This window comes from Trematomus bernacchii, unplaced genomic scaffold (genome assembly GCF_902827165.1).
Source record: "Trematomus bernacchii unplaced genomic scaffold, fTreBer1.1, whole genome shotgun sequence".
Taxonomy (NCBI): Eukaryota; Metazoa; Chordata; class Actinopteri; order Perciformes; family Nototheniidae; genus Trematomus; species Trematomus bernacchii.
Genome location: NW_022987547.1, coordinates 7,293,740 through 7,316,389, shown reverse-complemented (window position 1 = coordinate 7,316,389; position 22,650 = coordinate 7,293,740). Strand labels below are relative to the sequence as shown.

Below are 22,650 nucleotides of genomic sequence, written 5' to 3'. Positions count from 1 at the left end.
AGGTCAAATGTTGGTTTTCTCTCTATGTTCATTTCCTTTTTTCACAGAAAGCTTAATTCAGTTCAGTGAGGAATAAGCTTTACTGTATTTTTAAAATATAACATTTCACTAAAAAAGGACGACATATCTTGACTTTAACTTGCCCTATAGGCCCACTTCACCACTGTGTCGATTATGTGGATAAACACATGTAGTGAGGTCTTATAGTAGATATATGCGTTTCAGATTGGTTTTATATATTGTGCTGATTCGTGTTTTCAGCTAAGTCTAATAGACAACTAGGCTTGAGTATTTCCTTGTTGTTGGTGTATTATTTTTGGCAATAATTAATTAATAAATTAATAATTGTTCTTAAACGCGTAGTTTCTGTCTCAAATTCAGAGCCTGCAGGCAGCCGAAAAATGTTGCAAAATGCCAAAGCCATGACACAAGCTAAGCAGACACAAAGAAAAAGTACCAGGTGGGAAAGTTAGAAGGACAATAGGAACAAAATGTTGAAACACTGTCATGCAATCATGCCCATTACTCTTCCAGACAACTATTGTGACGCCAGGTGACAAACATACAAGATCACTCAACAGCACACAAATACAATTCCAGATCTTTCTATCCTCAGTCTCTTTCAGCACCTGTTTTACTTCCCCTGTGTGTTAAAGGCCGCTAACATCACTATATGCTCAACAGGAAGTACAATTCTATGTTGTATAATGTCTAAACAGTGGTAGAAGAAGTATTCTGACCTTACTTAATTAAATTACTAATACCATCCTGTAAAAAATGTTCTATTACTAGTATAAGTTCTCACTAACATGTTACTTAAGTAAAAGTAAGAAAATATAATTAGCAAAATGCAGTTATTAAACGGTAAAGTAAACAATACAGAAATATCTGAAATATATATATATTTTTAAAACACCTTATTCAATAAATTACTATTAACATTATTCAGATATTTATACTCGTAGATGCCAATTCAAAAAGCGGTTTACCATTTGGCTTTATAAACTTTTGTCTCAGATGAATAACAAAATATCATATTTTATAAACTATGCCAAAATCTTAATTTCTTAAGTAACTAGCAACTAAAGCTGAAATATTAAACAATATTAGAACAAATATTTGGATAGTAGTGGAGTAGACGTATAAGGTTTATAGTACAAGTACCTCAAACTTGCAATTCAGTAAAAATATTTGACTAAAGTAGTAGCACTACTAAGATCAATCTATCACCTGAAGCTTACTTATATCCCTGTAAAGAATACATTTCCAGTTAGGCACACTTATCTGAGGCGTGCTGCAGAGTTTTGAATTACTGGAATGACACACTGATACTCGCTACACCATAAACTGCTGTTTGTAAAGATAAGCCATGGGATATGTTTGGAAACCAGTTGAATGAAGATAAACGGTAAAAAGGCACAAATTGACAGTTCATCTTTCTATGGGGCAAAAATGATCCCTTTTGAACAAGTGACTGTACATCAAACATATTTAATCAGAGTTCACCATTAACCATGACCGCCAAGATACATCCGGTCTCTCTTGAGAATTGCAGACTTCAGACTTCACAACCAGTACGGCCCCTGGCAGACACACACAACAACAAAGACTAAAATACCCCTGTTGTACAATACCAATTGTCCTGGTTGCATCTGAACAATGTCAGCAGGCAGCAGGTAAAGGCGAGACAAAACAGAAAGGTGTCGAGGAAATAAAATGAGTCACTCACGCAAACAAGATTAACTTGAGACGGTTGACATTATGTTGGCAGCTTGGGTTTTTAATAACTACTGGCAACACCTTAGATACTGTAACTAGAAAATGCATTTCCTGCTGAAAATGCGTACGAATGCTGTAAACCAGGGGTGCCCAATACGTCGATCGCGATCGACCGGTCGATCGCAAGGGTAGTGTGGGTAGATCGCATGGCATTTAAAAAAAAAGAAGAAAAAAAACCATTTAAATTATTTTTAATTTTTTTAAAGTTAGCCTATCATCCATCCTTACTATGGCATTTGCCGCTTGATTGAAGTACAGGTAAGCCAGTCTGAGTGGTATTGTGCCATACGGGTTCATACAGTTATGAGGGGGCCTCACCTCCTCATCTGAAGCTCAAATGCGGCGCACTATTATTAGCTTATGCGGCGCAATTAGTGTAAACGCGCCACAGTTTATCCGCCGTGTAGTCCACTAGATAAAATATGTGGAACGTGTTGAAGTCAGTATGAAGTCTCCATCATTTAATTTAATTGTATATTTGAAGAGGGACAATGCACATTGATGAACATTTTTAACAATTAATGCTTCAAAATGTAAATATGCCGGATTTTAGCTTTTAGCTAATTTCCATCCGTAGTCCCTCACATACAACATTTAAGAACATGACATTTGTATACATAGCAAAAATAAAGACATGATATGCAGAAAGAGCATGAGCAGCAAATACAAGCATTAACCACATGGCAGTACAATGTAGCAGCTACGACATATAAAGTGCAAGAGAAGATACAAGAGCTACATAAAGTGCAAGAGGAGATACCCCTGTGTTAAAGTGCATTTAGCGGTGATTGCACGTTTGTCTGTTTCTCAACCATTCTTTGAGTTGACCTTTAAAACTGTTCAAAGTGGGACAATCCTGTATCTCAGTTGGGAGGCTATTCCACAATGAGCTGCCTTTAATTGATAGAACATTTTGACCGAAGGTGGTCCGTCTACGCTGGACTCCTCTGGTTTCTGACCTAGTGCAGCATCCAGTGTGTTTTTTGTGGATGAATTCCCCTAAGGGGGGGGGGGGGGGGCAGTCCATGTAAACATTTATTTAAAAAAGCACATACTTTTAAAAGACTTAAAATTGTCAAAACTCAAGAAATTGTGTTTTTCAAGGATGGTACAGTGGTGGTATGAATTTGGCTTTCTGTCAAACACCTTGATAGCTCTCTTGTACAGCTGTTCTATTGGTTTAAGGTGTGTGGCACAAGCAAACGACCAGTTTGTCAAACAGTATTCAATATGGGATAGAATCATACAGTGGAGGTATGACTTTGCAGCATTGACAGTTAAGAAAGGTCTAATTTGTTTAAGATTTTGCAAGTTGAATTTAATGGTGTTGGATACTTTCTTAATATGTTTCTTAAAAGTCAAGTTTGAGTCCAATATGACTCCAAGATACTTGAAGTGGGAGACTAGTTCTATTTCTGCTCCGTTTAAAAACACATTGGATCCTTCGATTTTGACTGGTCGTTTACTGAACATCATGCATACTGACAGAAAAGAATAGGCTGAGACAGTCTGTTAAGCTGGCTACACACCAACCCGATTTTGGGAGTCAGAGGCCGTCAGAGGCAGTCGGGCATTCGCGGCGCCTACTCAGGTTGGTGTGTCCCGCACCGTCGTCTCTTTACGGCACCTTTTCACACCTCCCGCGGCCGATTGAACCAACACACTCTCACTCCCTAAGCGTCCAGGAGCGACGCTTGGTCAGGGTCCCGTGGCGTCCAGTTGTGACGCGCCGAGGCTCCTTCAGCTTCATAAACGGATGCAAAGAGCTTTCAACTGATTGCAATGTATTCCCATCGGCGTCGGTATTTGACGCTTAGGGAAGCACGGCATTCGTTTGTGTCGGAGGCTGTTAAAGGCAATGTGAGCGTCCATTCCCATTGGATAACGGAGAATTGTACACCCGGAAGTAAGTATTCCCCTTACTGTCAATTGATTTGACAGTGATATCTCCACTACTCATCAACTCAAAAACACCAGATTATCCTTGTTAATTAAATAACATTGATAGGTACAATGCTTTTGTCACGTTTTCCCCTTCAATTCTGAGAAACAAGTCGTTTTCTATGAGTTTTGGATGGCCTCTCTACCAATTGGATCAAATATAAAAGTCAGCCGAATTAGTATTGATACTGCAAGGAGACGTATTGTGTGAAAAGAAATGTAAGATGTTGTTTAATTGCTTATATATTTAAGATCCACGTCAAGTTTTCAGTTTTGGCGGCAGTTCCTGTTTGTCTAGAAGTCTTGTCATCAGGGCAGAGTTAACTACGGCAGATATGTCATATTTAATGCAGCCGAAACGTGTATTACAATGCCGTTATGTGATGACTTTCAAAGAGAAAAGCAAGCACACTCGGAATAATGTATTATTTAATTGTTTTATACAGTCTATGGTTGCTACAGAGGATTGTGGGTAATGTCATGTCTTCGACCATCCAAAACTCATAGAAAACGACTTGTTTCTCAGAATTGAAGGGGAAAACGTGACAAAAGCATTGTACACACACTAAAACCTATCAATGTCGTTTAATTAACAAGGATAATCTGGTGTTTTTGAGTTGATGAGTAGTGGAGATATCACTGTCAAATCAATCGACAGTAAGGGGAATACTTACTTCCGGGTGTACAATTCTCCGTTATCCAATGGGAATGGACGCTCACATTGCCTTTAACAGCCTCCGACACAAACGAATGCCGTGCTTCCCTAAGCGTCAAATACCGACGCCGATGGGAATACATTGCAATCAGTTTGAAAGCTCTTTGCGTCCGTTTATGAAGCTGAAGGAGCCTCGGAGCGTCACAACTGGACGCCACGGGACCCTGACCAAGCGTCGCTCCTGGACGCTTAGGGAGTGAGAGTGTGTTGCTTCAACATGTTGAATCGGCCGAGGTCAGAGAAAGTCGGCCCAAGCAATCACTCTGATTGGCTGTTCACACTACCGCTGCCTGCTGGTAAGGACAGTTATTGCCACTCGTCAACTGAAGTATTTGCGGTGTGTTCGTAGGCGGGGGGCGTAGCCGACGCAGGCGACGTAGCTGACGTAAAAGTCGGGACGCCTTCGGTAGGCGTTCTTTGGTCTCAGGTGGGTGTGTAGCGGCCTTTAAACTCCAGTCTGTGTGTTTGTGTTTGAGGTGACGACGTTATCAAACACCTGTGTGTGAGCCCAGAGATCAAAGATTACCATGGAGATGTGCAGTGAATGGAGAGCCTTTCCATTGATCTGAATGAGAGATAAACCTCTTACATTTCTAACTATAGTTTAAAAATGGTAGCAGCTATCGGTAAAATGTCAACGTGTCAGGACCCTGACGAGCGTCTCAGTCTGCTTTTTGTGTACTTTCGGGTCAATAATGTGGCATTTTTGGCAGATTTACTAAAGGTGTGCAGCTGGTGCTCTGAGGAAAGATCAGGCTGAATTTACAATGGGCCTTAATGGAGACATGTTGAAAGTTTTTGTCACTTCATGCCCTCAAGAGGCATTTTGTTTAATTTTTTTGCTTATTTTATTTTATTTTTCAACGTAGGAGAGGTGTTCCTAAGTTGTTCATGAAAAATGATGTCCAAGGAGTGTCGGGTTCGGGAATTATGGCAGGTTTAAAAAAATGTAAGGAGAATTTCAAGCTCTGCTCCACTCTAGCTGTGACACCACGCACTCTAAGCCTTAACGAGCTGCGCAATTAATGTTAAAATCTGAAGAAGGCCTCTTTACCAAGCTCCAAACTAAGTTAAATATCTCAAAAAGTGTAAAATATATCAAAAATCTGAATACAATTTCAATAGCTGAATTTCTTGTGATCATTTTAAAGTTGGAATGAAGTCTCTAGCTGAAAGTATGTGGAAGGAGTAGCATTTGGCGCACAGTGTAGGTACAAGAGGATTTGAAGGTTCCTCCCATTGAGTTACATGTTAAAAAAAGAGTTTAAAAAGCTGAGTATTTCAAAAAGTATAACATATTTTGAAAAGGTTGAAAGTTTCCCATCATGTGCTGAAAAGGCTGAATATGTTGATATTTGAATCGTTTCTGTAGCTGAAGGTATGCTGAAGTTATTGAGAGCCAAACTATTTGGTGAAATAAGAAAAAGAAGATAAACAGCATTTGCACTAATTATCTGCAACAATGATGCTTAAATCTGTTATAATGAAATTATACCCTATGATGTCATTGCGTCTTCTTTTCCTGGATTCATGGCGACTAGGCAGTAGATGTGATTATTAAGAAGTTTTGTAATGTAAATTGCGTCTCTGGGACAATAAAGTTTAAATCTTCCACATACAATCCAGGACAAGTGTGTTCCAAAGATGTCGGATTTGAGGTGAAAGGGACGGCCTTACATGGTTTATTTTTATTATTTGCAGACACTACAGTTTCTGGAAAAAGTCGAGGGGATCATTTTTCAGCAGGGGGAGTATTTGTCTCACTTTAGGTTCTCCGACAACAACTAAGATTAGATCAGTATATGATGTACACTGTAAAGGAAATGTAAAGTAATGTAAATGCAGTATGAGATAATGTCGATATGTGCTGCTGTTTTCAGCCATTACAAGTCAAAGGAAACAACACCTTTTCACAACAACACCAACTCTGATTGTCCTGAGACCCACTTGACTTCAGTGAACGTTGGTCGTGGTTGATTTTTTTATGGACATTATAACTGCAAAATATATGGTAGAATACACAGCTAGAATAAACATACTATACTATAGTTGACAATGCAGCCTCGTACATTTGAATGTTGTAGCAGTACTTCTGTAAACACATCTGAGTTACGTACAAAACTATCTAAAGTCTGTACCCCTTTGTTTGAGGAACTGAATATGAAACTTCGCGAATGAAACTAATATTAGATTATTGAGCGGCCGAGAAAAAAACGGTTCTGCTTTGTTGATAACAAGTCTCATCACACTTACATGAAGTCTTAAAGCTGTTCGGGGGGGGCGGGGGCTACAGGTGCCCGATGGGCCCGGATAAATATAAGCTGCACTCACAGTTCCCCTGTGCAGACCTCAGGAGGGACATTCAGATAAACACCTGAAAATATCTGACGATGGCCATGCTCAAGATCGCTCTGCTTCTCGCCGTTTGTCTTGAAGGCTGTGGTGAGACTTATACTTTATTTTACTAAGATTATCCTAACAAAGTCAATCGTCAAAAAATGAGAGATAAGACATGTAACAATGAGGAAGATTAATTAAGAATATTTCCCCCTGCAGCTTTGGCTTCAGCTTTGCAAGTTGATGCTGTGCAAAGTGTTCCTGACGACCAGAGAGCAGTAAGTACATCATTTAAAAAACTTCTTGCAACAAAAATATAATTTGGAATTAAAACACACTTGATTATGATGTTGAGGTTTACAATATGTTTGCATTGCATATCCTACTGATTAAGAACTCTGAACACTCAGATATAGTTTATGCAAATACAAATTGTATTGTGTGGTTAAATTGTATGGTGTAATGCATTTAACAACCTTTTGCAGTGAATGAAGAAGTGTTCATATTATTGACATAAGTAAAAGTAATCAAAAATCAACAAAGTGATACTGTAATAGCAGAGTGAAAAACACTCAACAGAATAAATGTCCTTAAAGTATCGACGCAAAAGTATGTGTGTTGCCCCTAGGGCAGATATAGTAGTAAATAGGACATTAATAGTCAGTTAATACTGACGCATCAATACATAATCGTATAAGGTGGCAAATGTTGAGCTTATTATACCAGTATTAAAAACAGTTAGGTAGTTCAACCATGGCAGATTTTTAGAGTGATTATCATTCTTTAAAACAGGCCACAACTAGACACTGTCGAGTCACATGTAAAAGTTTTGATTTAAAAACTATACATTGTATTTCACTGACCTTAAAAAATGTAAAAAGAAATCTTAAAATGTAAAGTACTAATATGTATATCCACCAAATGAATGCTGTTGAGTAAAAGGTTAATTATTTCTCTGAATTGTAGTGGAATACAATTATTGAGGGTACAATAAAAAAGAAAAGTGTAAAGGAAAGTGCAAGTGCATCAACAATTGTACAGTACTTACATAAACATTAGTTACTTTTCAGCAATGCTATTTTGGAGGAGCTATGGTAGTGCTTCAGGAGGACAATATGATACTTCAAGGCCATCATTCCATTTTTAGCAAAAAATGTAGAATTAATGGAAATGTTCACATGAATTAAAAGCAATTAGACACATGTAAAGACGTGGTTGACTTCTTACTAAGAGAACTGAGATTTGCATTTCTTCAAAATCAGGAAGTCTCTTCATGGCTGAAGCTCCACAACTTTCACATGGTTTTATACTGTTTCGATTGTGACCATAGCGGAACTGATACAGCCATACACTAGTTATTTCCTTGTAAATCATACAAAAAACCTTAAAAATAACAAGAAGTGCCTTTCACAAATGTATCTCATGCTCACATCAACTTAGAATAAGGAACCTGGAATGTGTAAGTGTTCAAATCTATTTCAGATGTTTATATATTTTCATGAGGTGTCTTTACTTTATACTCAGACTGGGGATGTCTGCCAGGACTGCACTAAAATAATTGAACTCCTTGTTGACATGATCTCCAACGCAGACCTCCAGGTGAGTACACAAGTCAACTAAGCAGTACAAGTGTTCAAGAGGATTTAATTATATAATTGATATTAGTTTTGTCCATATTCAAGTCACGATTACACACAGTGCATCTCAAATGCTACATTTCACCCAATAATAAAACATTAACTTCCACCTGTTCTTTTATCAGTTGAAAATCATTCTTGACATTCAGAGATGCAAATCATTTGAGATCAGGCATGCATTACAGTGGTATTCAAGCATGCACAAAGTAAAGGTTCTCTTTTCTTTTTTTATGCAAAACCACTTCTCTTTTTTCTATTTCTACAAAAAGTTTAAATGAAATTTCACAGGTTTTTCTTGTTTCTCACCTGACCCCAAAGATCCTCTTTCCTCTGAGCTCGTTCTGGTCTTTGGAGATAAAACTGTAATTGTGAATAAAGAGTTCAGTTCAGTAATTATAAATACCCAGAAACATTTTGTTTACCAATATTGAAAATAATGCATAGTGCTTTATAAGGCAAAGTAAAGATGGAACAACAGGACGTGTACAAAATAGAACCTGTTACTTTGAGTGTCACATTGGAAAATTACATTTATAAGTCGAAAAACAATGTGAGACCTGTGGGGGAAACTTCTGAAGCAATTGGAAACAGGACTCAGAGAGCTGGAGCTTTGATGGCAAACACTGGTGGTTTATTTGGAGTTACAGCCGGAGAATTGACAAGACAGGTGGTGTGTCACGAGTTGACACAGCAGTTGCCAAACCAATTCTGAAGAACTCTTCTGCAGCTCGATGTTTTAACTAGTTCGGAGTGTGATAATCAACATTCTTTATCAGTGAGACTAAACAATTATGGACCCTGAATCTAACTAGAGCTCTCGTCCATAGAAAAGAATTTGTGCCAGGGAACCTACGTCCCTGAACAGTAAACTACCTCATGGCGGCTTGTGCTCTGTCATAGACTGGCAACAACAATGCGCCCAAGCTGCCCCTCCTTAAGAGAGATAGCAGCAATACCCAAGGCTGTAGACCTATGTAATGGAAAAGGAGACAGTGAGAAGAGAAAATGATGAACTGTGTCGAAGGTTGAATACCTAAGCAAATTATTCCCTAACAAGACCTTGCTGTAAACCAGGGGTGTCTAACTCAAATACACAGTGGGCTAACATTTATTGAAATGAACTTATTGCACATATTAAACCTGGAACTAACAAAGCTTAAATGATTGCCTATAAAAACAACATTAAACATTAAAGGGGACCTATCATGCAAAATGCACTTTTGTACGTCTTTTATACATGAATATGTGTCCCCGGTGTTCCAGGGAACTCACCAAGTGTCAGAAAACACAACCCTCTCTATTTTCCTCCATACCCAAATCTCTAAAAAAGGGGCTGCAACGGATCTGATAAAAACTGATCCAGATTTGAACACTTTACTGACGTCAGGAAAGTAGCGCTACGGCTATTGGGCCAACTCTCCACCTATCAGGGGAATGTGGGGTTGGGCCACGGCCGGCCATTGCCGCTCGAAAGCGCTGGAGACGCTGTAGTACATATGCCAGGCCTGTAAGTGGCGCTGTAGTCTGCCACAAAAGCAGCGAAGAAGACTTCCCGCGCATGGTTACCATGGTTACCCTTCTGTTTATTCTCCGCTGTGGTTTTTTTCTCCCTCCCATCTTCCGGACAAAATTAGAAAAGTGCCGGTCAAAGGTCTTCTTTGTTATTTATTGAGCTTTAAAACAAATGAATAACGACTCTATAGGCCTATAATAATATAATAAAACCATAGACTGTATATATAAATAAAACACGGAGGACGGAGATCTTTTTTTCTCCCCCTCTTGACTTGATCAGAGCACGGCTACCCTCTCCTGCAGGGGGGCGTGATCTCACAGAATCAGCCCCGTAGACAGCAAACAGCACATAGAGCGAAATGAGGCATGGCTAAAATGCATGATCTGTTTGGTATTTTGAAAACAGAAACGTATAAATATACCTTATATAGGTATGGCCCTACAATATATCATTTAAATATAGCATGATAGGTCTACTTTAAAGATGATACAAATGACAGTTGAAAAAATGTGGTGGTGTAAAAAGTTTTAAAAAATCGTAGAAGTAGTAAATAAGAGATACTCAAGTAAGTTGCATCAAGGTTTAACTTAAGTACAGTTGAGTAAAAATACTAGTTACTCTCCACCCCTTTTAAAGACCACACACCTAATGCAGAACTGTATTTCAGAAAAAGATGATGGATGGCATTGAACATGTGTGTGACCTCCTGCCTGGGCCAGCTACCACTGCCAAAGTCTGCAAAGACCAGGTGGAGAAGCTGTTCCCAGTGGCCCTCAACTTCATTGTTGGTTTTGTGGTAAGTAAACGTGTGTCATATAGTCTCTAGTTTGCCTTTAGTGTGTCTGATGCTAAAGAGAGGTTTATGTCTTGATCACATCTTTTGTAGAAACCAGCAGATGTCTGCAATGCGATCGGTCTCTGTGGCTCCGGTGACGAGCAGGAGAAGATGCGCAGCTTTTTGGTCAAGGAACTCCTTCAGTTGGCTCTGACAAACGAAAATGTCAGTAAAGTACAGCAAGTACTCCTCTAATAAACAGTATACGTTACATTAACACACATCTTGTTACATCTTCTGAGCCATTACTTATATGCAATAGTCTGAACCTTGCACATTTCTGCACAATCTTTAAAACAGCACAGCCCTGCTACATTGAAATTGTATTTTTTTGGACAATTTTTTCTTATTTTATCTCGTTTTAGATTTGTAAACAGTTTTTGTAACAATTCTCCAACTAAATTCCTTTTACTGTATTATGTCTGCACCATTATACACCAAAGATAATACCTTAAATGTGTAAACCTACTTGGCAAATATCCTAATTCTGATTCTGCTAGAATGGACACATTTGAAAAGATGATATCATATATGGACCATAGGTGTTGACAGGCTCTTTGGGCTTTACTCCCTCTGCTGTTTGTGTCAGGTGCAGCCCACAGTCACATGCCCCTTCTGCCTTCTACTCATCAAGACTTTGGAGGAAATGCTGCCAAAAGACAGGACTGAGGTGAGTCACGCTCATGCAGTCAAGGAACACACACAAACAATATCCCTTTGTTCTGCACACCCACACAGACATGCAGATAACTCTAGGCAGCACTGACGACTTTAGGACGTCTATGACTTTTGCAGGATGCTGTGATCAAGCTGCTGGGGGAGATCTGTCATATTTTGCCATCCAAGTTCAGACATCAGTGCGAGGACATCGTTGGCAAGTTTAGCAAGACTGTGCTGGATGCAATTGTGAGCCAAGCCACCCCTCAGACCATCTGCACTCTGCTCCATATGTGTGGCGGGCAGGAAGCTCCTGTTGTGGGTGAGTCTGGTTCCCCCCCAGGGATGTGTGCAGGGCTTCATCTTCAAACTTATTTTAACAAGGGTTCTCTAAATCAACCACATACAAGCTTGATGTTGGATAACTTAATATCAAAAAGTAGGGCCTGAATGCCTTATCTGGTTTTCAACGTAATGTCAAAAACGACCAACATCCTAAAAGTGTATCATAAAAATGTGGATAAAACTTGAAAAAGTCCAATTATGACACCTTCTTGCAGGAAACCAAAACACATGCAAAGGGGCTTTCAGGTGGCCAAATGAAACACACCATTACTTGACTTAAGTTTCCGATTTCCCATGTTTGACCATCTTTGGACACATTTGGTATAAGTAAGCACACAACTCAAGAACAAATACAACACATGTCTACTTATGTAGAGATTGCACATATTATATCTTTAAGTTATCCCAGTATTACATCTTACCCGTGGGAAAGCAGGAAAAAACCCAAACACAAATATTAACTTGATAAAGGATGACTAATCAATGATCAAAATTAATAGATTTTCTATCAACAAATAATTCAAATATCACATGTCCGTTTTTGTTGTCCCTCTCAGACCCATGCACTTTGGCAACATACAGGTGCAGAGACATGGAGACTGCCTTCAAATGTGGAGTAAGTCAAACAAAAACAAAACTCTCTCTAAACACGGTTAACTTCTGAATGCTAAGTAGTGATTACCTCTGCTTTCTCTACACCACAGACTGTTTTCTACTGTCAGAAATTTGCCTGGAATCGTTACAACACACTTTAAAATGTTAAAGTAAGTGGATTTCTACTAGAACTTACATTTGTGTTATTAAAAATAGAAAACACAGCAGCAGAAACATTTCTCCCTTTTCTCTTTTCAGGATTGGACTGATTTCAATGTTCCCATGGACGACCAAGATCTTTCACCAGCAAGCTGCAAATATTTCCCTTATTGCTCGGCCCGTGCCATTCTCTATGATAAATAACCTTTCCAGACACTGATCGATATCTTGTGCATTTTTTGATTTTGCATCGCCTGCCAGGACCTAGCTTGACCAAATATCATAAACAAGAAGGTGATTTGAATTGTAATGGCATTAAAAGTACTAACAAACAGATACAAAGCTCAACTCTAGGAAGAGAAAGTTGAATGATTAGGATATAAAAATGAAAGGTCTTCACAAATATTCTGTTTACTTGACAAGATTTTTGTACCAATCTTTATGTACATAGTTTCATTGCTTTGTCTGCTGTTTAGTTTATTTTCTTAATCCTTCATACAGTCAGATGATCGCAGGAGAATTATCTGAATAAATGTTTAAAATCACTTCATCCTTCTCCTCTTCTGCCAATAAACAGCTTAAAAAAAATGATGTTTCTACCGTAAATTATTTTGTCAGACTGTGAATGTATGGGCAGCTGTTTGGTGTAAATCAATAACTAGTAATACATGAAACCGAATGTAAGTACTGCAAAGTGCTTCACTTTCAAAGTGAAGTGAATTCTTTCATAAAACACAAATTATTTGTCTGAGTGTAAAGGTATGTATGGGTATTCATATGAAAGCCAGAATATTTCTACAATGCACCTCTGCCTCAGAAGGTGGTCCTCTTCGAAGCATCTGTATACTGTAGTTCATGTTTTAGTATATATACTTCAAACAACATTTTGTCATTTGTTGTTGTATGATCAATTCAATTGTTAAAGGATTATAAGAAAGTAAAGGTGAAGTCAGTGTAGAGTATGGTCTTAAAACTAAATGACCAGCATCCGTTTCATGATACAAAATAAAAAGCCAAAAGGACAGCAATTGAGCAATAGAGAAGAGTGCAGTTTATTTTTAAATGGTATTGAAAGAGGAACTCAACAACTCAGACTCATCAGTGTGAATTGTTGAAGCAGGAGATTTTACCACATCAGTTTAGAAGATCGGGCCGGATTTAATTAGGCAAGGAGTAGGATATTTTGGGGATAGGGATAAGGGCATTGCAGCAAAAGAGAAAAGGCACTTTTACACATCCAGCAACCGCAGTGAAACTTCATCAAGTTATACAAACGATTGAACAGTAAATAATGTTACCCAACCACAGGAGAGAACGTAAACAGGCTGGTTTCTCTGTACAACACCAACCAAGCATTTGTCTCGTCTGTGGAGGAGCAACAGGATGCAAACATATTGTTAACAAATATTTGAGAGGTAAAGTTATTACAGTGAATGATCACTTGGTTACAAGCTTAATTAGGAATGCTCTCAGCCCTTTCTGTGGTTCCTTTCTGTGTTGCAGTACACTCGAGGATCCACAAGGCGATGCTAGAGGAGCCAAACTGAATCAGTGACATCAGAGCAGAAAACAAATCTTTATGTCAGTATTATATGAGAAAACATTGCCACCTGGCTACACACTGAGGAAATTTTTTTTAGACACGCAGCTCAGACAAAATACCAAACGTGATGATCTAAAGTTGAAAACCGACTTCACTCGGGCTTGCAGCTGGCTTAGCAAATATATTGTGAAGATACTCATCCGAGAGTAAAGTCAAAGGGACGCATTGAAATGCATATACAGTGTATACACAACGTATTCGGGGTCAATCTGGCCAGGGTCCCTGGCACACATCACCCAACTTTATCTGCATTTCCGCACTAAACCCTCATTAAAGCCAGGACTTATTGGTTAGTTACTAGCTAATTAATAATTTTAAAAAAGAGACTTGTGCCATCCATAACGGTTTGGTATAAGAATGCCGTTTTAAAAACATAAATAATAAAGAAAAAGAAAAGCTGAATATTCATTTAGGAACTACTCTACAGTACACACAACATTGAAATAGAGGCCTTTTCCACTTTTGGTAACTCTAAGAACCAATGTGCTGTGCAATTCAAGTTAAACCGAACAGTAGCATATTCGGACCCCTGTCAGCATGAGTACAACACCAACTGCTGGGAAGACAAGAGCAGTAATGTAATGTCTTACATTCACTGTGCACTGTTTGTCTGTGGCCTCATCTTCCACCATACAAATCTACCTTTCACATTGTGTGCACGTGAGACTAAAGGTGTCGGGGAGCCATATATTTAGATAAAAAAAATATAATATTGTGGCACACATTAATCAGCTGTCCATCCTTACTGGTCCCACAGTAGTCAAAGCCATTTTATAAAACAAGATGCTGCCCTGGAATAAAGGCAGCTCCTGCCTGGAGGCGACTGAGCTGGGTTTCTCTGTAGCTACACCCAGAGTCGGCTCAGGCAAGGTGTGTAGTGTACCACGCCTTTATCTTGGAAACATTGACATGATGTGGAACATTCACATGAGATTTAAACCAAGAAAATAAATTACAAAAATGTAGTGATTTTATGGTGCAGTCCAACAAAACCACAAGGTCATTAGCAGCTTCTGACTTCTCTGTAAAACGTCAGAAAGACAATGGCCTGAAGGGACAGCACGAATGAGAAAATGATCTGATTTTATATCAAATCAAGTCATGTGATTGATCCTGTTTGTGTCAGCAGAATTACACAAACAAAGGGTGAGGTTATGAGGGGAACAGAGCAGAGATTTTTTGCAATACTTGACTGCTTGTTACCAAACACAGCAAGGGGAAATGACATGAAAAAAAAACTGAGCACGCCAACTGCCACTGATCACTTGTATGACTATACTACAGTGAGATCCAGTTTGAATAGATCCAGATAAAAGCTAGTAGTAAAAGAAATATCCTGCACACCATGAATACTAGCAAACACCCATATGGATCACTATGGAAATCTTCTAGAAATAAAGTTTAAATACATACCGCAGAGATTAAGTGATTCTATTCTTAACTAGCATTATCGGGGATATAGATGGCCATTATTGATTCAAAATGTGGCGAGCTGCCAGAATAAAAGATAAACAAAAGCTGGCAGCACTGCTCGAATCTGTACGCGCAATTCTTCCAGCATGGTTGTTCAACTTCATACATGCAACTCAAATACTCTTTATGTTTAATAGAGATGTGTACAATACTAACAGGTGGAGAAAGGGAATGGTTTTCATGACGTAGAAGCTGCGCTGATGTGGCTGTGTGTGTGAGGAGGAAGAGGGAGGAGGATGATAAAGGAGGATGAAGGAGGGAGTAGACGGGCACAGGTTTATCTGTAGTACACCTCGTGCCCGCTTAAAGATTAGAGGAAGGGGTTCAGTATTTCAGAGCCTTTGGCACCTCCCATGTAAAGAGGTCTCGACCAAAGTGCCCGTAAGCTGCTGTGCGCTGGTAGATCGGCATCTTCAGATCAAGATCCCTAAGGCAGAAATAAAAACATCGTTTTATAGAGACCAAAAGTATGTGTAAAATGGGATCTTAACTAAACGAGAAATTAAACACCACAGGATACCTCACGATAACTCCTGGACGAAGATCAAAGTTCTTCATCACAATTTCCAGCAGCTCCTTCTCGCTCTTCTCGGACGTCCCATAGTGGAAGATGGAGACGGAGAGTGGATGGGCAATCCCAATGGCATATGCTACCTAAAACAGATGAACCCATTAAGATGTTTTTGTGAAGCTGGAGAGACATTTTAGATACTACTAGATAATACTTTAGATTAGATGCTGAGACCACAGCATATACAATACGTTTTTACACAACAAGGTTTCTCACTTTTTATTACATTCTTTATGCATTAGCATTACTAGTACTACTAACAGGAACTCTGTGATGGGGTAATTGGAGTAAACGGAGTAAACCATTACGTATTTTATTCCACATGCCATAAGACCGTTTTTTGGGTGGGATTACTGTTATTGCATTTTTGGAAGCATCTATAAGCCTACATGTCTGATTCTGTAATAAATCGATTTGGGGCAAGATATCACTTTACTTTGCTGTACACTCACCTGGACCAACACCCGCTTGCAGAGCCCTGATTTCACCAGAGATTTGGCCACCCAGCGGGCAGCATAGGCTGCAGAGCGATCTACTTTGGTGTAGTCCTTCCCAGAAAAGGCTCCACCTCCATGGGCACCCCAGCCCCCGTAAGTATCCACAATGATTTTACGGCCAGTTAGACCAGCATCACCCTGTGGGAAGAAAAACAGGAGTTATGAACATTTATGACAAACACAACTTTCATGATTTTATTCAGTTTTAAAGTGCTCTTGTCTCACCTGTGGTCCTCCGATGACAAAGCGTCCGCTGGGCTGCATGTGGTATACCGTTTCCTCGTCCAGGTAGCCACTAGGAATGACCGCTTTTACCACCTGCTCCTTCAGACATCTGCGCATCTCGTCCAAAGCGATAGCCTCATCGTGCTGCACAGACACCACAACGGTGTGAACACGCAGCGGCTGCATGGCGCCTCGATCCTGTCTGTACTGAACAGTCACCTGAGGGGAACAACAAACACAATAAAGAATAAGATTAGATAATAATACATTTATTGGTTTACTATTTTATTGTCAATCTCAATCTGCAAAGTAAATTATCAAATATGTTAGCTGTTACAAAAATGTTAGGCTGTAAAAACGTGCATGTAGGACAAAATTCAACCATGGTGTTTTTTCAGGAGACGCAGTGCTTAAAACCAATTAGAGCCAATGGGATCATTTATAAAGTGCCATTTAGTGTTGACTAACCCTCGCACCCCTTTTACTCCCGGCAGCCCATCTTATCCCACCAAAGCAAACCTAGGGTACGCACTGCAAATGCATATATTAAGTCTATACCACATTTACCATAAGTAATGTAAACACACCATTGTAAATGATGTGTTATTTCTTTGTCCTACCTGAGTTTTGGAATCAGGCCGGAGCCACGGCAGCGTCCCATCTCGGCGCAGCTCAGCCATCTTGGCATTGAGTTTGTGAGCCAGGACGATGGTGAGCGGCATACACTCCTCAGTCTCATCAGTGGCATATCCGAACATCAGACCCTGTGAGAGGTGCAGTCACAAACCACAGCATTAATAGAGGTCAGAAAAACATCATAAACTTTGTAACACCACATTTATGGCTACAGTTACCCGGTTGTGGATCATGCTCAAACATAAATCTAAAAACCCTCTGACCTGGTCACCGGCTCCCACGTCCTCCTCTTTGCGATCCATGTGAACGCCCTGAGCAATGTCGGGGGACTGCTGCTCCAAAGCCACCAGCACATTGCAGGTCTTATAGTCAAAACCTGTAGAACAAGACCGTGAGCCTCAGTAAACTGTTTCACATGACAATCCTCAGCAAGGCCCTTTTAAATATTTACTTTTATTTAAAAACTCTGATCACTCATCATGTTGACCATATAATTGTGTACGTTTGTTTATTCAAAAATGTGTAATGTCAGGTAGTCAAACCTGTTTAAGACTATCAGTGTTTTCTTAGCTGCTATATTCAAATTCAGAAGTCATTCGCTCAATGTACCCTTTTTCAGTTTTCACGATGCAAAATTATAGTTTAGTATATAATATCACCGGTAGTGGACAATAGGGCTGTACCCGAATATTCTTTCGTTGGAGTACTATTCGGGTTTCAATTTCGTTATTCGGATATTCTTATTTTTTCGCAGCATATGTAGATATGACTTTTCTCCAATCTCCATCACGTTGTTTCCATAGCAACAACAACTTCCTGTCAACAGCGCTAACTCTCCTTCAAAATAAAAGCATGTCCATAAAAAATAGGAAGCCAAGCCAAATTACACTTAAGACATATGTGACCTGCTCTATCGAAATCAGTCGCATTGACCCGGAGACACATTTTGAGTTGTATACACTGTTGGAAAGAGGAGATTCCTAGCTTTCTAATGATATCAGGATTGTTTTTGTACTCCAAATATTAAGCAAAATATGTCACATTATATAATGACTGTCACCGAGTCATCATTTTGAGAAAAAGGCCTTTAAAGTTTCCTCTTCTCTGGAATCCATCGATCTGATTGATTATTAGCGGAGCAAATGATCAAAATAGTCCGGAGGGAAAATATTTCCGTTTGGATTACTGGTCTGGGGGAAGCTCGCGAGTGTGTGTGTGTGTGTGTGTGTATGTGTGTATGTGTGTGTGTGTTTGTGTATTTTTGCGTTTGTGTATATTGTGTTTATTTCCCGGGGAAAACACTCACGAGAAACACCGGCTGTTGTTATAACTGCTGTGACGTTAAATTACTCCGTTCTCCGCTTGTAATTATGCCGTTACAAGCTTCAAAGTTGTATTTATCATCTAAATTTGCCGAAACAAGTTTAATATTCTGAAAGCCAAGACTTTGTTTATTTGAAATCAGATGAAAACAAACTGTAACGGACCCTGCCGTGTTATCTATGATTACTATATGCCTTACATTCATAATTTCAGCCGGAGGGAGGGGGAGCGGCGCTGCGGAAGAGCAGATTGCGAGTGAGAGGTGCCTGTCATCTTCCCTTTACAAGCTTCACAAATGTATTTATCGTGTGATTTTGGAAATAAAAGTTTCATATTCTGAAAGCCAAGACTTTGTTTATTTAAAATCAAACAAAACACCCGAACCCCGAAAAAATATTTTTTTACGCAAATCCACGTTTATTTTGAAATGAGCCGTTGCGACTTCCGACTGATTTCGATAGAGCGGGTCACATATATACAACTGCAACGAAAGTAACAAACACAATGCGATATCCTTTTCAATTTCAAAGAACACAAATTGGGTTATATACATTAACAAATAACTATAAATACTGTAGAATAACAAAATGAATGCCGTGAATAAACCGAAATACACGTGAAGCGGTTTGCTGCTGATTATTACGCACCTCCTCCCGCGCGGGCCGAATATCCGAATATTCGCTGCTGATTACTACCGAATATCCGGAGCCCGAAAAATGGTATTCGGGACAGCGCTAGTGGACAATAACCAAGTACACTAAGTCAAGTACTGTACCTAAATACCATTTTTTTGTAGTTTTACAATTTTGCTGCTTATAATTGTTGACTTTTCACTTAAGTATGGATATTTGTCAGGGACTTTTACTTGTTGGAAAGTATTTCTAGACTGTAGTATTTATACTTTAAGTAGATCTGGATTTTTTGTACAATACTGAAAAGCATTCACTATGTGGGATGATTGCAGTCCAAAATAACTTTAATTCTCGCTACATATTCTGACAATACTGCTACTTCTTTGGAAACGAGGAAATCTTTAGGGTGAATTGATACAATCCTATGTGTAAATCTAAATACTCACATATTTTAAATAACTGCTATAGTTTGTATTTAGGAAAGAGGTTTTAACTGTTACTTTAAAACCATACCTTTGGAGGAGTCGTCATACCCAATGTGTTTGATTGTTTCCCTGACAATCTTCTGGTAGTCAACGCTGGCTCTGGAGGTGATCTCCCCAGCCAGCAGGATCATCCCCGTCTTAGCAACAGTCTCTGAGGACACAATGACATGCAGTGGATGAGAGTAAGACTAAGTAAAACGGATCATTAAGGACAAGGTGGTGAAGGTTGTCAAAGCCAACAAGGATTTCACTTTCGTACCACATGCTACTTTGGCATCAGGGTCTTGTCTGAGGTGTGCGTCCAACACAGCATCACTGATTTGGTCACAAATCTTATCTGTAAATAAACACAAAGACATTCAGTTTTATATGATACAAAACAGTAAAGCAGGAAACTCGTTTTGGCCTGAAAAATACTTTGATTGTTATTTCCTTATCAAACCAGTTAGCCAATTATGTTTCACTGAAAAGACTGATAAAATAATTGCTACAGCTGTACAAGGAATGTTTGCCTTTTTCCTTCCACAGCTCCCTAATTCCTAAACCCTTTGAGGCCTTCCCTCCCTGACATGTACTGCAATTATTACTGCAATTAATCCCCTAAAACCCAATTCAGGACTAGTGTGACAGCATTTCTAAGAGGATCGAAGCAGTTTGAATTTGTTCCAAATAAGTAAGCAGCTTTCTATTAATGCAGAGTAAATGTAAATGTACACTTAAACACACCTTTAGTAGAAATCTCTTTAGGTGCTTCTATGTTCCTGCAACTATAAACAATGTGTATGTGACTGTTACATCCACAGATGATCAGAAGCCCCTGCACTGCCTATAATTAGGACTACTGGTAAGCCTATTAACAATGAAGCTCGCCCAACTTAGGACGGAAACTGCAGCGTATTGTACAAGCTGCAGTAAAATGTTCTCAAATTGAAACGCAGTATGCTGAAGATGTACTGTACTGTTATTTGTTTAGTTTTTATGAACAGTTTCGAAGTTTAATGGATACTTTGGAGGCCGAAATGTGTATAAGTTAACATTTAGTTCAGCCTCACTGGCAGCACAGAACCACATACTAAAAGGTTTCCAAATTACCATAATGTTTAATAGAGTTCTAAAAAAAGGCTTCATCATAGAGAACATTGTTCACGTACGTTTTGTGGGTTTTGATGTGGACCTGGTTCTATTTAATCTAGATGTAGGCCTTTAAAAAGCAGTGAAATCTCCTTTTTTTTTTGCATGTTCACAAATACGACAAATACTTCACAAGTGGAACATGTATCTCTTGCTTATCTATGATAATATAGTTCAGTGAAAGTATGGACATTTTTGTAGGAGACCTCGTTCAATGTGGTCCAGGTTTTGGCAAAATAAAAAACACGTACTGACGTCTTCCCTTTTTTGCATTATTCATAACAGAATATAGGTTTGACAAAGTTGTAAGTGGGTTTCAGACAGCGTAAAGGCTTTACCTGCCTTTCTAACATGCTTTCACAACAGTATGAGACACAATGTAAGTCTCATTCAGTAAGTAAAGTTTACACTCTAGAGCAGGAGAACCAGAAGCTGGGAATCTGAACGAAACTTCAGCGTGTTAGCTTAAACAGTTAGCCACCGTTTGGTTAGCATTCAGCTACGACGCTCCAACTTAAATTTCATAAGCTGGCAACATTACCCCAGCATTTATGAAGTATGTTGTAACTTCAAGCCTCAATGACATGCAGCTGGGCTACTTTATAGACACTTGTTAACGGTGACGACACAGAGGAACAGAGATGATGCGCAGGGTACTTAATGGAGAGCTGACACACAACAACACGCTGAGCTACGTTAAGAGTAACAAGCAGCGTGACCTTGTTTGAGAGGCTAACAGGGTGCTATCAGGCTAATTATTATACAATAAAGGAAAACTACTTCCAGGAATGCAGTTAATATACATTACAAACTTACCGGGGTGTCCCTCTCCGACTGATTCAGACGTGAAGAGGAAGCAGTCTTCATCAATGTGCGAGTTGTTATGGAAACCGTTCTGATAGCCGTTCATTTTACCCAATAAGCAGGCGGGAAGCTAACAAGCTAGCCGTTCAGTTAGCAGTTTTAGTGAAGCCGTGCAGGGTTGTTAGAGCCTTTACCTGGATCTGCTGCTGTCAAACACTCAGTGAGCACGCTGCTTCACGTGTATCCTCAGCAGGGTGTAGTGCAGATTGAGTCAGACTGTTGCCTAAACAACTTCTTCAGGCCCTTCTAGTCAATTCTCTGCAGCCAATGTTGTTGTTGAGCACACACCATGTGGTGCAAATGGGCGTGCTCTAATTTAATAAAGTGAAAGTCCCTCGGAGTAAAAAAACTCCAGGAAGTGACGGTTAAGCATCCTTCTACCATGCCTTCTACCCATAGATATGCTTCTACCTTGACAGTGGTGTTCAATATTTGTACTTTTGCTTAAAGGTAGGGTAGGTAATTCACTTCAGAAACACTTGTTATATTCCATGGAATGCTCTTAACATCCCGATAGCAATACATTAAATGCTTTGACAATAAATACATAAGAAAAAATTCATCTGTGGAAGCCGTGGCGCTGTAAAAAGCACGACCAATCGTCTTTGTGGGATACGATCGGAGCCTGAATGCATGAATATTGCCGTTGTTTTCTTTGTACATCACCTCCTTTTATACTTTCCCAACAACAATAA

At 39.3% G+C, this 22,650-nt stretch overlaps 2 protein-coding genes across 3 annotated transcripts; one reads left to right on the top strand and one right to left on the bottom strand.

The window, feature by feature from the left end:
• The first annotated feature begins 6,706 nt into the window (after positions 1-6,706).
• LOC117476726 (prosaposin-like) lies at positions 6,707-13,104 on the top strand. The gene is made up of 10 exons (XM_034123439.1): positions 6,707-6,877; positions 6,992-7,050; positions 8,297-8,371; positions 10,593-10,721; positions 10,812-10,925; positions 11,350-11,430; positions 11,556-11,739; positions 12,320-12,378; positions 12,467-12,526; positions 12,615-13,104. Exons 1-9 carry the CDS (start codon positions 6,826-6,828, stop codon positions 12,515-12,517), a joined length of 804 nt encoding a protein of 267 aa, XP_033979330.1. The 5' UTR covers positions 6,707-6,825; the 3' UTR covers positions 12,518-12,526; positions 12,615-13,104.
• Positions 13,105-13,543: 439 nt separating this feature from the next.
• Positions 13,544-22,231, bottom strand: mat2aa (methionine adenosyltransferase II, alpha a). 2 transcript variants are annotated; one of them, XM_034123309.1, is made up of 9 exons: positions 21,908-22,231; positions 20,220-20,297; positions 19,989-20,111; positions 17,784-17,896; positions 17,505-17,648; positions 16,885-17,103; positions 16,615-16,797; positions 16,112-16,245; positions 13,544-16,018 (listed from the first exon to the last, which is right to left on the bottom strand). In XM_034123309.1, exons 1-9 carry the CDS (start codon positions 21,999-22,001, stop codon positions 15,916-15,918), a joined length of 1,191 nt encoding a protein of 396 aa, XP_033979200.1. In that variant the 5' UTR covers positions 22,002-22,231; the 3' UTR covers positions 13,544-15,915. The 2 variants fall into 2 exon arrangements, with proteins under 2 accessions (XP_033979200.1, XP_033979201.1); XM_034123310.1 differs by having other exon boundaries at positions 22,090-22,231.
• Between the last annotated feature and the right edge of the window lie 419 nt (positions 22,232-22,650).

What these genes read in the sequence shown, in the direction of transcription:
- LOC117476726 (XM_034123439.1), top strand. Translation starts at nt 6,826, where the DNA reads ATGGCCATGCTCAAGATCGCTCTGCTTCTCGCCGTTTGTCTTGAAGGC. An exon ending in TTCCTGACGACCAGAGAGCA is followed by an intron (nt 7,051 to 8,296) that starts GTAAGTACATCA and finishes CTTTATACTCAG; the next exon opens with ACTGGGGATGTCTGCCAGGA. An exon ending in ACTTCATTGTTGGTTTTGTG is followed by an intron (nt 10,722 to 10,811) that starts GTAAGTAAACGT and finishes CATCTTTTGTAG; the next exon opens with AAACCAGCAGATGTCTGCAA.
- mat2aa (XM_034123309.1), bottom strand. Translation starts at nt 22,001, where the DNA reads ATGAACGGCTATCAGAACGGTTTCCATAACAACTCGCACATTGATGAA. An exon ending in AGTCGGAGAGGGACACCCCG is followed by an intron (nt 20,298 to 21,907) that starts GTAAGTTTGTAA and finishes GTTTATTTACAG; the next exon opens with ATAAGATTTGTGACCAAATC. An exon ending in GTATGACGACTCCTCCAAAG is followed by an intron (nt 17,897 to 19,988) that starts GTATGGTTTTAA and finishes CTTGTTCTACAG; the next exon opens with GTTTTGACTATAAGACCTGC.